At 39.5% G+C, this 14,742-nt stretch overlaps 1 protein-coding gene across 1 annotated transcript in view; it reads left to right on the forward strand.

The window, feature by feature from the left end:
• Positions 1-375: 375 nt before the first annotated feature.
• LOC109396305 (inositol 1,4,5-trisphosphate receptor type 2-like) overlaps positions 376-14,742 on the forward strand; it is a gene marked incomplete at its 3' end in the record, with an annotated part of 113,420 nt that continues 99,053 nt past the window's right edge. The window contains exon 1 of the mRNA XM_019668021.1: positions 376-859. Within this exon, the coding sequence (XP_019523566.1) occupies positions 768-859 (92 nt within the window). The remainder of the gene's footprint in view (positions 860-14,742) is intronic.

Genomic DNA, 14,742 nt, shown 5'->3' on the forward strand with positions numbered 1-14,742 from the left:
CAAGCTCCGGGAAAGTGTCTCGGCACCACCATCCTTTGCATTCCCAGGCGGGGAGTATCGCACCCCGGGTCTAGCCTCTCCTGGGCGGCTCTATCGCGCCCTCCGCCCCACCAGCTCGGGGCACCCGCCGCCCCTCCAGCGCCTCCCGATGTTCCATCCGCGCGCCCGCCCGAGAAGCCCCAGCTGCGGCTTCCCGGGTGGCCCGGCCTCTCCGAATCGCCCCGCCCCGATGCAGCTCCGCCCCCGGCCGCCGCTCCCTGATTGGCCTCCCGACCCCTCCTCCCGGGTTCCTCTCCTCCCCTTTGCCCAATGGGCACCACCACCTGGTGCAAAAATTCCCCGGAGAGGACCCAGGGGCTTTGCAACCACTAGCTCCCTCCCGGTGGCTGTGACGGCCGCGGAGGGGCGCAGAGAAGGGAGGGGACACGGAGGAGGAAGGACAAGGAGGAGGAGCAAAGGTGTTGGAGAGAAAACTTCTGAAAGAAACAGGAAACCTGACGGGGAGGCGGCGGCTGCGGTTCTTGGGGCTCCCAGCCTGCGCACATCGCGGGGTGTCTGCGGCTGCCGCTCCGCTCCGCTTCTGGCCGGTTCCCCCGGCGCTGGACAGGGCTGAGCCCCGACACTCGGGCGCTCGGGCCGTGCCCTCGGCCGCCGCTCTCGGCGCTGCAGTCGTGCGCTCCATTCCGCCTCTGCGGCGGCGGCTTCCTTGAAAGGGCAGCGAGGGCGCCGAGAAGAGGAAGGACGTCTACTTTGGAGCATGAAGCAGCATGTCTGATAAAATGTCCAGCTTCCTCTACATAGGGGACATCGTGTCCCTGTACGCGGAGGGCTCGGTCAACGGCTTCATCAGCACGCTGGGGTAAGCTGGGGCGGGCTGGGCAGCGCTGGCGCCCTGTCTCCTCGGAGCCCATCCCCGTCCCTCCACGCGCCGCCTCGTCCTCCTGCGCCTGCCGAGCGTGGCCCGGCCACCGGGGAGGGTCTGCGCCCCGCGACAGTGCCGTGCATTCGGGTCGCAGGGTCGCTGGAAGCTGCCCGGAGAGGCAAGACTTTCTCAGCAACTTCATAACCTCAAACTCAGAGACGTATCCGAAAAGGAGGAAGTGATTCAAAAGCTCTGAGACAGGCCGGCGAGGTCTTCGCTGGCGTCTCTCTGGGTTATTTGGATTACCGTGTTTGTTTTCCCTTCAAGGTAAAACAACACACCTCCTCTCCCCATCTTTTCTCGCTGCCACTCTCTGCCCCTGTCTCTCGGGATCGGGTTTGGGAGAGCTGGCGATAAAAGTCCGTGGCTTTGGACATGAAACTCAAGCGAGGTGGTGAGCCGAAGTGTGGCTTCGCCCTGCGGGAGCAGCTCGCCTTGCCCTCTTCACTAGTTTCCTTTTGGCGCTGCCAAACCAGGACTCGCCCCGCCGTCCGGGACAGCCTGGGGGCCTCCGTAGCGCTGGGACCCTCAGCGATCACGTGGGCCTACTGGGTGCTAGAACTCAGACCTGCTTTCACCACTTCCCGGGCCTTGGCCCACTGAAATGCTGAATCTCTAATGGAAATCAGCCAAGTGCCGTGCTCTTGAGATCGAGTTGATTTATGAATGGAGATGTGTGTGTGTGTGTGTGTGTGTGTGTGTGTGTGTGTGTGTGTGTGTGTGTGTATCCGAATGGTTAAATAAAACTTCCTTGATTACTAGTATTGTCTCTATGTCTTGACTGAGAACACTGGGTTGCAGTTTAAATGCACACTGCAATATGTTTTGATGTGCATATATATATTGTTTTTGTTACCTCGTGGGCTCAGCACATAAACTGCCCAGTTAGAGAGTCCAGGCTGCCGAACTGGTGTTTCTACGCCTGGCTGGCTGGTCACTGTTTTCTCCTGTTAGGTTTTAGGATACATGACTTAACATGCAGTGCCCCTGGACGGAGACTTCCAGCCATGTTCTAACGGAGTGGTGCCTACTCAACAGGGGATGTGGAAGCCTCTAGAACTTCCAAGTTTCTGTTATTTATGCATCCTCCCCTCCCCCCAGGTGGGTGAAAGAAGGGAGGTGGCTTTAATTTAATCCCTTTACCATCAATGTTATTTACTTGTGAAACTGAAGTGTGGAAAAAAAAAAGTGTGGCAAGTGCTTATGCTAAGTTTGTAAATCATGCGCTACCATTTGCTTCTGAGAGAGTTCATAGTGTAAGGTCAATTTTTGGGCCCCAGTAACATTTTACTGTTGAGCTCTGTGTATTTCACCCTTCCCCTCCATAGACTCTACGGGTGTGTAATGTGGTAGTTAAGCAGGGGGTGCTTCAGAGCCAGAATGCAAGGGGTCAAATCCTGACTTCACTTGTGAACCATGTGACCCGGGGCAAGTTACACAATCGCTCTGTATCTCAGTTTCCTCACATCTCAAAAACAGGAGCAATCATAGTTTCTATTAATATCTCAGAGGATTGTGGTGAGGAAGAGTAAGTTAATATATGTAAACTGCTTAGCATGGTACCTGACACATAATAAGCACTTATATAAAGTGTTAACTATTGTAACTGTGAGCAATAGTTACACTTGTGGACAAAATCATAAAAAGGATTAGGATTAGAGTACTTGTATAAAACCTAGACAAACAAAAGGTCATGTGTCTGTAGTGTCTTATCCAGCAAAGGTATGTATGTATAGGTAACTATATGCATAGAGGGCTTTAGATGGGAAATCAGAAAGCTACAATGTTAGCAGTTGTGGAGTCTAGTCTGTCTTTGCTCATTTTAGAGGCACTGAAACTGAAGGGAAGAGAAGTGAAGAGACTTACCCAAGAAACTGAGGACATGAATGCCAAAGCTGGAACTGTAACCCTGTCTCTAGATTCCCAGCCAAGTGCTAGTTTATTTGGTTGCACCTCATAATCTTTAAGCCTTGAGTGAAAAGTAAGCTTGACCTTTCATGTAGCATATATGTTTGTATAAATATTTCTTATTTGTATTCAATATTTCTTGCTGGTGTTTTGAAAGTTGAGTGTCTTTAGGATGTGTTTGTGCAGTATTATTTTTCTGAGTCTTGCTGAGGTTACAATGATAAGACCTCCATGCAGCTGATTCTAAGCTGGGGAAGGATCTTTAGAAATGCTGCTATTGGTGAAGCTTGGTGCTTTTAAATAATTTTTTATATATTATATATATTTTAAACTTTATTGGGGAACAATGTGTTTTTTGGGGAACAGTGGGCTTTTTCCAGGACACATCAGCTGCAAGTCAAGTTGTTGTCCTTCAATCTTAGTTGTGGAGGGCACAGCTCAGCTCCAAGTCCAGTCGCGGTGTTCAATCTATAATAGTTGCAGGGGGTGCAGCCCACTATCCCATGTGAGAGTTGAACCAGCAATCTTGTTGTTAAGAGCACCCGCTCTAACCAACTGAGCCATCCGGCCGCCCACCAGCAGCTCAGCTCAAGTCATTGTCTTCAATCTGGTTGCAGAGGGCGCAGCTCAGTGGCCCATGTGGGAATCGAACCGGCAGCCCTGTTGCTCAGAGCATGCACTCTAACCAACTGAGCCACACAGCCTCCTGAAGCTTGGTGCTATGATTGGATATTCTTTTTCTTTAACCTGTGGAACTACATCGCTGTCTGATTTTTAAGGAGTCATAAAGCTTGCAGGAGCATATATCCATGCCACATAAAATCTTATCTCGACAGAGAAGCATCACCTACTTTATTAGCTTGGAAGACAATTGGTAGATATTTATTTTGCAAGTTGGTTTTAGGGCTGTGAAACCAAAGGAGCATAGTAGTTATAGTTTTCCATTGTATTGTTGTAGGGTCATTATTTATACACTTTCTGTATCAAAGACAGTGCATACTTCTAGTTGAATTTCCTTGCTCTTCTATTAGTTGGAGATCTTATCTGCTGCTAATTAGCTATGTAACCTTGTTCATGTCATTTATTCTCTTTTCATTTCAGCTTGTCTTTCTGGAGACTAAGAAGGAGAGTATATGCCATGCCCACCCCCCTGGGGTATATAAAAGTGAATGAAAGAGACAAAAATGAAAGAGCACAATTTTTTTTTTTTGAAAGTTGTTAGGAAAATCCATATTTTACTTATATTTGTGTGGTCCTTACATTTCTTCAAAAGGTTTGTGAATTGTTAAAGTGCTGGATTGGAGACAGTGTTGTATCTATTTAGCCAAAATAGTTTGTTCCACTGTAATATTAAAAACTCAGTGGAAGACCTAAAAATTAGGCTTAGAGTTTCTGATTTCTATTGTAGCTTTTTATCTCTTTGGCACTTTTGAGAGCTTAATGGTTTTTTAAATTCAACTTAGGAGAGTAGTTAATGAGACCTTAGTTTACAAGCATTTCAAGAAAATAGATATTTATTTGTCTGCAAATAAATTGTCTGATTTGAATATTCAATGTGTAATAAATAAGTTTGTGATGATATACATTGTTATTATCTAGCTTTGGGGACTTTTTGCAATAAGGTAACACATTTCTCAGCTGAAAAAATTACTGAGTTTCACTATATTGGAGTTTAGCAGGCCTCTCTTAGAGGCCCGTCCAACTGGAAATGTGGAAGGATTTTCTTAGGTTCTGTGACCCAGCTTTTAAGTTTGATTTCTCAGCCTGAAATGCAAAGATTTGTATTTCCCCTGCTTCCCCCCCCCCAGATATACTTTAACCAGTATTTACCTGATGTTTCTGAATTTTTTATTTTTGCAAACTGAAGTATTGTTTTCCCAGTTAGTATAGGTGCAAAAGGGGCTTACTTTGTATTTCCTAACTTATTTTTTCATCTAAAGACCTATTTAGGAAATACTTATATTGATTTAAGGAAAACTGCTTTAAATCTTATTAAGTGAAGATGGTGAATATATTTTAAATAAATGAATTTTTTGATACCAGTACATTTTAGTGTTATATATAGTTTTTGTTTTTCATTTATAAGGGAAGGAGGGAGTTTTGGAATATCCTATACCATTTCAAATGCAGTATTAATTGTCCCTTCTCCCTTTCTCCATTTTCTTTATACTGAGATTTACTTCCCTGCACTTTGCCACATCTGACATTTCGTATTTCTGGGTATACCAACTTGACCATTGGGCAGATACTACACAGTTGGGGGTGAGCATAGCAGAATTTCCGGGATGGGTGGGATAATAGAATCAGCAAAAGGTATATAATTCCTTTATTGTTTATTCTTTGCATGGTTGAGAGGTTAGTAAATGACAAGTGTGCATATATGTATTTGTGTGTGTGTGTATGTGTGTGTGTATCTATATAGGTATGTTTAAGTGATTGCTGCCTTCAGCTTGACGTTTCTTCTCAGGATTTACTAAGAATCAACACCCTCTAGTTAAGGAGTCAGAAAACTGTCAGGTGATCACGCATCCATGCAGTGACCGCAAAGCATCATCATAGTCATAGTAGGCATAATGAGGCTTCGGTAATAACAGGCCGCATACACGATGGTGGTCCCAGAAGATTATAATGGGGCTGAAAAATTCCTATCGCTTAGTGACCTCTTAACCATGGTAACAGACAGCGCAACACATTACTCACGTGTTTGTGGCGATGCTGCTGTAAATAAACCTACTGCATAGCCAGTTGTATAAAAGTATAGCATATACAATTACAGTAGTAGGCTCTACCATCTAGGTTTGTGTAAGTGCACTCTATGATGTTTGCACAAAATTGCCTAACTGCACATTTCTCAGACTGTATCGTTAAGTGGTGCATGACTATCGTCTCTTAGCCAGAGTGACAGAAGATTAAGGCCCTTGCTTTTATTTCCTGCTTTATTTTGGCCACTTCAGTGAACTTCTCAATTCCTTTGTTTCCCTGTTTAGTGATGGACATCGGACAGGGTGATGGTGGGTCACACAGTTTATAATTCTGACTTAATTCCTTACATGAACAACACTGTGTAAATGTTTACATTTTATTGTTCCCAATTACTGTCTAATTTCCCTTCCTGATCTTTTTTCTGCTTAAACTTTATGATATTTAAATGTTTGCAGATTTGATTTATTATTATCTTTTCTTTTTTTACTCATGTAGTTGTGCTATTCCTATTATAGTTTTATTTTTTAAAAGATTTTATTGGGGAATTGAGGAAGGGAACAGCGTTGGGGAATCGGGGAAAAGGACCGGAACAAGTTGCTATCCCTTTGTTCTTCAGTCTAGTTATGGAGGACGTCGCTTCACTGGCCCATGTTGGTATTATCATTGCGCTCTTCCCGGGTGATGCAGTTGCTCGCCAGCCTGGACGGCCGCTCACAGCGGCACATGGCAGCTCACAAAAGCTCACACCAGCTGCTGGCCAGCCCCACTGCAGCCTATGCTGTTGCCGGGGACTCACCGCAGCCCAGCTCCAGGTCGAGCTGTTGTTCACCATTTTAGCTGTAGAGGTCACTGGCCCTCATGTGGGATCCAAACTGGGGCCCTGCTGCTCAGAGCTGGCGTCCCAAGCCAACTCTTAACCAACGCGCCACTCGGCCGGCCCTCTTATTATAGTTTTAGAAAGTCTTTCTTTTAATAGGACTGTTTGATCAGTGGACAGTCATAGATGAAGCAAAGAATGGTATAGTCAACTTTTATTTTTGCATTATTTGTAAGTTATCTATAGTATCTTTGAAATAGAAAGATACCCCTTCCAAGTAACAACCATTATTTCCTGCTATAATTAGCTATATATAAACTTAGCTTATGTTTTGTTTAAGGCATATGTTATTGTGATAAAAATATCTAATAATCCATTGGACATTTGCATGTATGTTTAGTGGGGAGGAAGAAGACAATATAATCTGGAATATTGAGTTGTTTTAGAAAGTGGAGTTAGTAGTGTCATTTTATGGAACTTGAAATCAGCTTAAGTACAACACCAGTTTCTGAAGTGGTGAACTTAAAGTCTATTTCAGGCTGAAAGGTTGACTGTGTCTTAAACTTAGAAGTCATTCCATAAATAACATTGCAGCTTTTAGATCCTCTTTTGGAGAACTCAGTCAGATAAATAACCATCCTTCCTCAAATGCCTCTGATGCTTGTCTTCGGTAGAACAGAATTCAGAGACAACTGCTTGGCCTCATTCTACGTTTAACAGAAACTTTTTTTTTTTTTTGCATAGGTCATGCTTTTGATGATTGCACTTTTCCTTTGGATCAGTTCTTGTACAGATAGTATGTGGATAACTTACAGAATACTATACACTACTCAAACTTTAAAACTTAAATTCCAAGCACAGGGTGTGGCTTCAAATATAAATATAAAAGAAAAATAACTGGACTTTTATGACGAATTTAGAGCATAATAACAATGAATTTAACTTTCTTTTTAAATATCAGAATTTGGTGATGGATTGTCAGATTATAATCAAAGTAGTGAAACTTTAATGAGCATTCCCTCATTCATTCATTTATTTAATGTATAAAACCATACCTTTCAAATGTGTTGTTGCCTTTTTTTGTGTGTGATTATCTTTCTACTTCTGTGAAGATTTAGGTGGGAAAGTTTTCAGTATATGCCTTTAGAAAACCATAATCCTAATTAAAAATATATAAAATAAGATACATGGAAAATAGTGAAAGAAAATAGAACAGCATATTAACAGTTTTGATACTGCATGGTGAATGGATGGGTGATTTTAATTTTTATATCTCATGTATTTCCCAGATTCTACATATGTTTCATTAATTAGACACCGATCACTTTTATAATCAGAAAAGTTAGCTGACATGAAAATAATGTTTTTAAAGATTCTTCAATTTTTTATTACTGTTAATCAACAATATTTATTTTAAAAAGCATAAATAAAGCATTTTCCTGGTCATAGTCAGTGGAGGAAAACCACAAACTAGGAAATTGCATGTTGCTGAAATAGATGGTCATATGTTTACCATAAAAAAATCGTTGTTCCTGGTTATTTTGGTATTTGAAAATGTATTGTGGAAGAATGTTTGTCTGGCCCAGCAATGCAGAGCAATTATGAATGGTTGATTTAACTTATGCAGTAAATATATAGTCTGTTTAATTTTAGAAGTCTGTTTATACATGTGGGAAGTAAACACTTGAGCATGGATGACTTGGTCATCTTAGTGATCTTAGTACTCACTATGAAAGTTTTATTGTCTGAGTCAATTTCTATAGGCATTAGTTTGTGAGAGATTTTTTTGTGTGTGATTGAAATCAATCGGTTAAGTGTTTGTATTGAATGTCAACTTTAATCTTAAAATTGAAAAATGTGTCCATGTCATGAGTCATGTCCATGTGACATTTCTGGTGATGTGGTTTACGCAGGAGCATGCTGCATATTGAATCAGTAATTCACTCAACAAATATTTAATGAGTTCTGACTATGTGCTGGGGATACAGTATGAAGAGATGCCAAATACTAACCTATATGTAATTATTATCTCAAAAACTCCAACTTCCTTTGAGACTTTATAGTATGACACTGCCTAGGATCTGTGAGAGACATAAAGGCATTTGATACCTTCTGTGCTTTCAGTATTGTAAATGTCACAAATCAGGACTGACTCTCTTTTTAATCCTGGTACCTCACACAATTCCTGGTGCATACTCAGAGTTTAATAAATAATTGTGAAATCAATGTAGTAATTATTTAGTAATGGAGATAAGACTGGTATTGAACAACCACAACATAGAGCAATTCTTTTCAAATGCCACAATGATTGAAAACAGTATTATAGGGAGTTAGCAGAGGATTCTTTCTCTCTGGCTAATGTGACCTGGGGAGGGCTTCATGGAGGAGGTGGTATTTGAGCTGAACTTTGAAAGGATCATTAGGATGAATGTTGGTCTGAAATCTGTACCCATAATGTGATCATGTATTCTTGGTACTTTTTTGTTTCATTGAAAAAATATTGGTGAAATTTTCCTGTCCATTAAAATAGCTCCAAAAATGAAGCTAACAATTTGATATTATTGAGATATGCAAAGATAGAAGACATAATTTAAGAAGGTATTTTATGCTTATTTACCAAATGTGAGAGAGAACTTTAAGTTTGGTTCGGACCCTCTGAGTTTATTTAGACTGCCTTCAGTCCTTGTCATGTACGCTGAGTTTATTGATACCTGAAATAATGAGGATAGGAGAAGAAGAAACTTGGCAATTATTTGGGAGAATTTGTGCAGTGTTTCTCACTCCTTTGGATATGCTATTTTTATTCCTGTTCTCCTTATTTCTCCATCTTCCCAATGTTTCATAGTTTTCTTTCATTAATAATGAACTCAAAGTCTTATAGATCTCTGGAAGCTTTGGCAGTAATGACAACTTTGCATCTAAAATAGTTCTAAATGTTTTTGCCTCAGAGTGCCCATACTGTTCAACATGCACTCAAACTCTGTCTCTCTCTCTCCACCTCCCACCCACCCCCCAATTTGGTATAGAATACCCTTCTGGTATGTATGAAGTCCACTACGCCCTCTTTTCCTTTTGGCATTTTAACAAGCTATAAAGGCCATAGATAGATTCCTATGAATGCAGAGAAAGACTTGGGAAGTGAACAAAACATAGTCCATAATCATATTTAAATTCTTAGAATTCAAACACGTGTTATTGAGGTTCTATCTATTACTAAGGTGTTTGAGCCACTTTAAAATAGCATCACAAAAATCTTGGTGAAAATTACAAAATGATGGACTTCTATTATATATTAGTTATCGAAAGCAATTCCTCAACACAGTCCTAGAGAAAACTTAGGTTCTTAATTAAGTAATCCCTAGATATCTAGCTCTCCAAGACCTTGTGGTAATGACTAATTATGAAGCAATCACTAAGAGCGGATGTTACTACTCTCCACATATTATCTCCTACTGAAAAGAAGATTCTTCCAATTTGTAAGGAATTATATGGATACTCAGAGCTAAATATAAGAGCCCAAGCAAACCAATAAAAAGCCAACAAAAAACAAAATTGGATTAAAATGTTAACTTTTCTAGTGGCAAATCAAACTGTATTATTTGTAAAAATTTCAGAGAACAACGTGCTCTCTAACTCATGTTCCAACTCACATCAGTTAAATTATTTGCCAGCCTTGTATTGAATTGTTTTGCAATTCTTGAAAAACAATCTATAGGTATCCCTTCCTCTCCTAATTCTTAGTGTCTGATCTCAAAAGTCCAACGGAATTGGAAAGCGAGGATGCTTGTATATACTTTGCCCCCATGGATGAAGTTTAAGACTTGAAAGGTTATATTCAATTGGAAGTAAGTTTCTTTTGTTTTGTAAGGAGCAGAAACCCTCTTTGGCTAACTTTGGCAAAGAAGGAAATTTATTGTAAGGACACTGGAGAAGCTCCAAGAAATTGAATAATGAGCTCAACAGCTGAGTGTTGAGAAAGGCGGACACCCCGGGCTGCTGTGGGAATCTCCACAGCAGAGCCTTCTCTCTGGGCCCTGCCGTTTGCATGACTCGGATACAGCAATTCCTATACTGTGTGCCTCTCTTCTTAAATTTCAAAATACAGAGTGATAGAATTTGGCCCCACTTGGATTATTCACTTATGTCCATGAAGGCAAAGCCAGATCTGACTACCAGGGAAATTACTCTGAGCAGGTCTCCAGTTTCTGCCTGCTTCTCGTGTAGTGTGGCATGAGGGAAAGAGAGCAAAAAGGACCTGACCTGGGCATGAGCTTGGATTTCATTGCCTAGTAGATAATTGAACAGTAACTTCACAGTGCCTTTTTAAATAAATTGTGATAAAATGTACATATAACATAAAATTTTGTATCTTAGCCATTTTTAAGTGTAAATCTCAGCGGCATGAAGTGCATTCACAGTATTGGGCAACCATCACCACTGTCCATTTCCAGAACTTTTTCATCACCCCAAACAGAAACTCTGTACCCTTTTGACAATAACTTCCCTTTTTCTCTCTCCCCTGCCCCCACCCCCTTCTCAACCCGGGTCTAATTTCTGTCTATGAATTTACCTATTCTAGGTGCCTTATATGAGTGGAATCACATAACATTTGTCCTTTTTGTGTCTGGCTTAATTTACGTAACCTAATGTTTTCAAGATGCATCCATGTTGTAGCATGTATCAGTACTCCATTCCTTTTTACTGCTGAATAATATTCCATTGTAAGGATACAGCACATTGTATTTATCCATTCATCATTTGATGGACATTTGGTTCGTTTCCACTTTTTGACTATTCTTTATAATGCTGTTATAAATATTTGTGTTCACGTTTCTGTGTGAACATATGTTCATAATACTTTAGGGGTATATACCCAGCAGTGGAATTGCTAGGTGATATGGTAACATATTTAACATTTTGTCTCAGCCTTCCCTGTTCTATTTATCCTTCTTTACATTTTTCTGCATCTTATTACATACAATATATTTTATTGTTTATTGTACTCAGTATTTATCATCTGTCTACCCTTGGTGGAATGTAAGCTCTTTGAAGGCAGAGATCTTTTGTTTTGTCATTGAGTATCTCAAGGGCTTAGCTCCATGATATTTATTGGGTGAGCATTTGTTAAATTAGGATATACATATCCTCAAATCTCTAAGTGGCTCTAAACATCAATTCCTCTCTGGAAAAAAGTCAATGTAGTTGTTCATACTTATTAAATGTTTTGAGAATCCATATAGGTAATTATTTTAAGATGGGTGAAAGTTGTCATTGGATTTATGGTACCATTAGATTTTGCTATAATAGGTACTTTAATAATCTCTTGGGTCATATCTCTGCACCTGCTCAACCCAACATCTGATAAAAGTTAAAGTCTGGAAAAAGTAATTATATAGCTTTATTTAATGTTTTGTGTATTATAACCACATTAAAGAAAAGCTGATATTTCTGAAAGTTTAGCTTTGTTTTCATGTGTGCAAAGAGTGAATCTGTAAGTATATTGTGAGACCATTTCTTAATTGAGATCAGCCCTTTCTCTTGGTGGATAATATATAATATATCCAGGAAGACATTTGGAATTTTAACTGCTATTGGCAGACAAGTTTAGCTGGAAACACTTTACAAATACAAAACCAGAGAGTAGTTGAGGAATTTATAGAACTTTGGAAAAATAGGATAGAACATATAGCAACCTGTAATTTTTATTTTTGAAATTTAGGAATGTGTCTGGAAAAGGATAGGCATATAAACATAGGAGAAAAAATGGCAAGTATTTTTGTTCTTCATTAATATATATTCTATCTATTGACTAAGTCTGTTATAATGTGCTTTGCCTCAAGCTCATTCCAAAAGATACATGTTTGGCCTTTTAAAAAAAATTTTTATTGGGGAACAGTGTATTTCCAAGTCAAGTAGTTTCAATCTAGTTGTGGAGGGCGTGGGGACCCAATCGGCAACCTTGGTGTTATGAGCATTACGCTCTAACCAACTGAGCTAACCCACCTCCCGGACTCCAAGTTGAGTAGCTATTTCATTCTAGTTGGGAGGGCACATCTCAGTGGCCCATGTGGGACTTGAACTGGCAACCTTGGTGTTAAGAGCACTATGCTCTAGCTAACTGAGCTAATGGGTTGCCCTGGCCATTCTCTTTAAGAACTTTTAATTCTCCACTTGTTATTCACTCTTATTCTTTGAATTCTCATAGATAGCAATGAACAAATGAGGGTGTATTCCATATAGTACAGAGAAATAAAGTGAAAATTATAGATATGTACAAGTTAAAAAATGGTTTTAATAATTAAAACAATGTTATTCTATTCCCTGTAGGTTTAACATGCTGTGATCCTCTATTATAGATATTTAAAAATACAGCATCTTTAGAAAAGTAATTTTGAGATAAAAGATATAAAATATTATCAGAGTTTTGCTTCATTTCTGTAACATCCAAATCAATTCAGCTGAAGTATATCATACAAAGTTGAGACAGAAACTTAAAAAAATGTATTACCCAAATCAGCTAACACAGTTGCATTAGGAATTCAAAGTAAGTTAATGATTTAAGGACTAGTTACTTGTGTTTAGCTAAAGTGTTCAAGGTCATGGCTAATATCAGGGACATAACTACTTAAACATTTGCATTTCAAGTAGATTTTTGGCTTCAGCCATGTTTTCAAAGAGGGTCATTTCAGTTGTGGTTGTTAAAATAAGCAGGGAAGGTAAAGAAAGGAATTTTGTTGTATTCAGGGTTCTATAGTTACGGCTAGGAATGGTAAATATTGTGACATTTTTAAGTCAAATCAAGAGTCATTGTCAATGAAAGTGTTAGTTATTTAAAACTTTGCTAAATTAATCCATCTCTAGGATTGACAACAAATAAGAAAAAGGCTTTTATTTCCCTTTCTTCCCAGTTTACCTGGCAGGATATGATTTAATAGATGAGTTCCAATTCTAAGCCCATGTGAAAAACGAGCCTCCTTTCCTGATCAGTACAAATGAAGTCATTGTTATCTGCTAGGGTGAAACAAAGTGCTTATTGCCAAAATCTTAGCTGCTAGGTGATCACTCAGAAAGTCTTTAAAAACATTATCACATTGCAAGTATAAAAACACTTTGTTAATTATTGGAGACTCTGAATAAAAAATTGATTAGGTAAATTGTCATGTAGAAATTTTGAGAGACATTAATTGGTTTGGCAGTAGAATCCCTGAAATTATACTGTAAACCTTTTCTAAAGAGTAGACCAGTATTCATATTGCACATTTTTTTTCAAGATAGAAGTTATAATTAATAGAATAAACCCTAAAGAATTTATATCAACTGCATAACTTAGTTTGAACCCTATTTAATTTAGAAAAATGTATATCAATTTCAATTGCTATAAGAGACTGCTAGTTATTCCTTCAAGTACATTTTTCCTTTCTTCCATACTAACGGAAGTACTTGAGTTTATAGGTGCCCAGAATAAAGACCACATTTCCTAGCTTCCCTTGTAGCCAGGTGTGGCAACAGACTATATTTTGTGGTCAAGCCTTTAAAGGAAGCTTTTATTGCCCTCCTGTCTCCCACCCCTACCCACCCCCATTCAGCTATTTGTAATATGGGCAGGGAAGAAGCCATCTTGAACCATGCTGATGAGGCCAATACATTAAGAATAATAGAGCATCAAGAAATGAACCTGCTCTCTGGACATCCTCAAGCCCTGGCTCTACTATATTCTAACAGAAGATAAAACTAGGTGGGCAGACAAGGTCCAGATCCTGTATTCATCATTAAGCAATGTGAACCCATTGAAGGATTTTTAAGCTGGAGAATAAAATAATCAGGTTTTGCTCTAGGACGGTCAGACAGCGGTGAAGAGAAAGAATATAGAAGAAGGCTGCAAATGGTCGACATGGCAGGAATCAATCAGGCAGCTGTAGTGGGGATGAAAAGTAGCTTGTCATCAGAATTACTGAAGGGACAATATCTTTGTTTAGAGTTTAAGGTTAGACCTAAAAAGATTTATGGATTAAAATATCCATTGTAACTTTTAAACGTGGAACACATAGACTTAAAAGTTTCTCTTTCATTTGCTTACATTTGGATAGAATGTCATTAAGCCCAGCATAACTTCCTGCTTTGCAGAGTTCTGAGATACAAGCCTCATCTTGTATCCTCTGGCTCTCTGCTTCAGGCACAATGCCTGTTTTTTTTTTGTTGTTGTTGTTGTTGCACAATCTTTCTGAGCTCCCTCTTACCACAGGGCCTTTTCACCTGTTCTTTTTTTTTTTTTTTCTCTGCCTGGTAGGTTTCCCCTCTTAACATCCATGCCTTTCACTTAAATAATAGCAATTTTTCATTCCCATCTCAGCTCCGTGATTCACTTTGCAGTGAACTTTTCCTGATCTCCCAA

This window comes from Hipposideros armiger, unplaced genomic scaffold (assembly GCF_001890085.2).
Source record: "Hipposideros armiger isolate ML-2016 unplaced genomic scaffold, ASM189008v1 scaffold_513, whole genome shotgun sequence".
Classification (NCBI taxonomy): domain Eukaryota; kingdom Metazoa; phylum Chordata; class Mammalia; order Chiroptera; family Hipposideridae; genus Hipposideros; species Hipposideros armiger.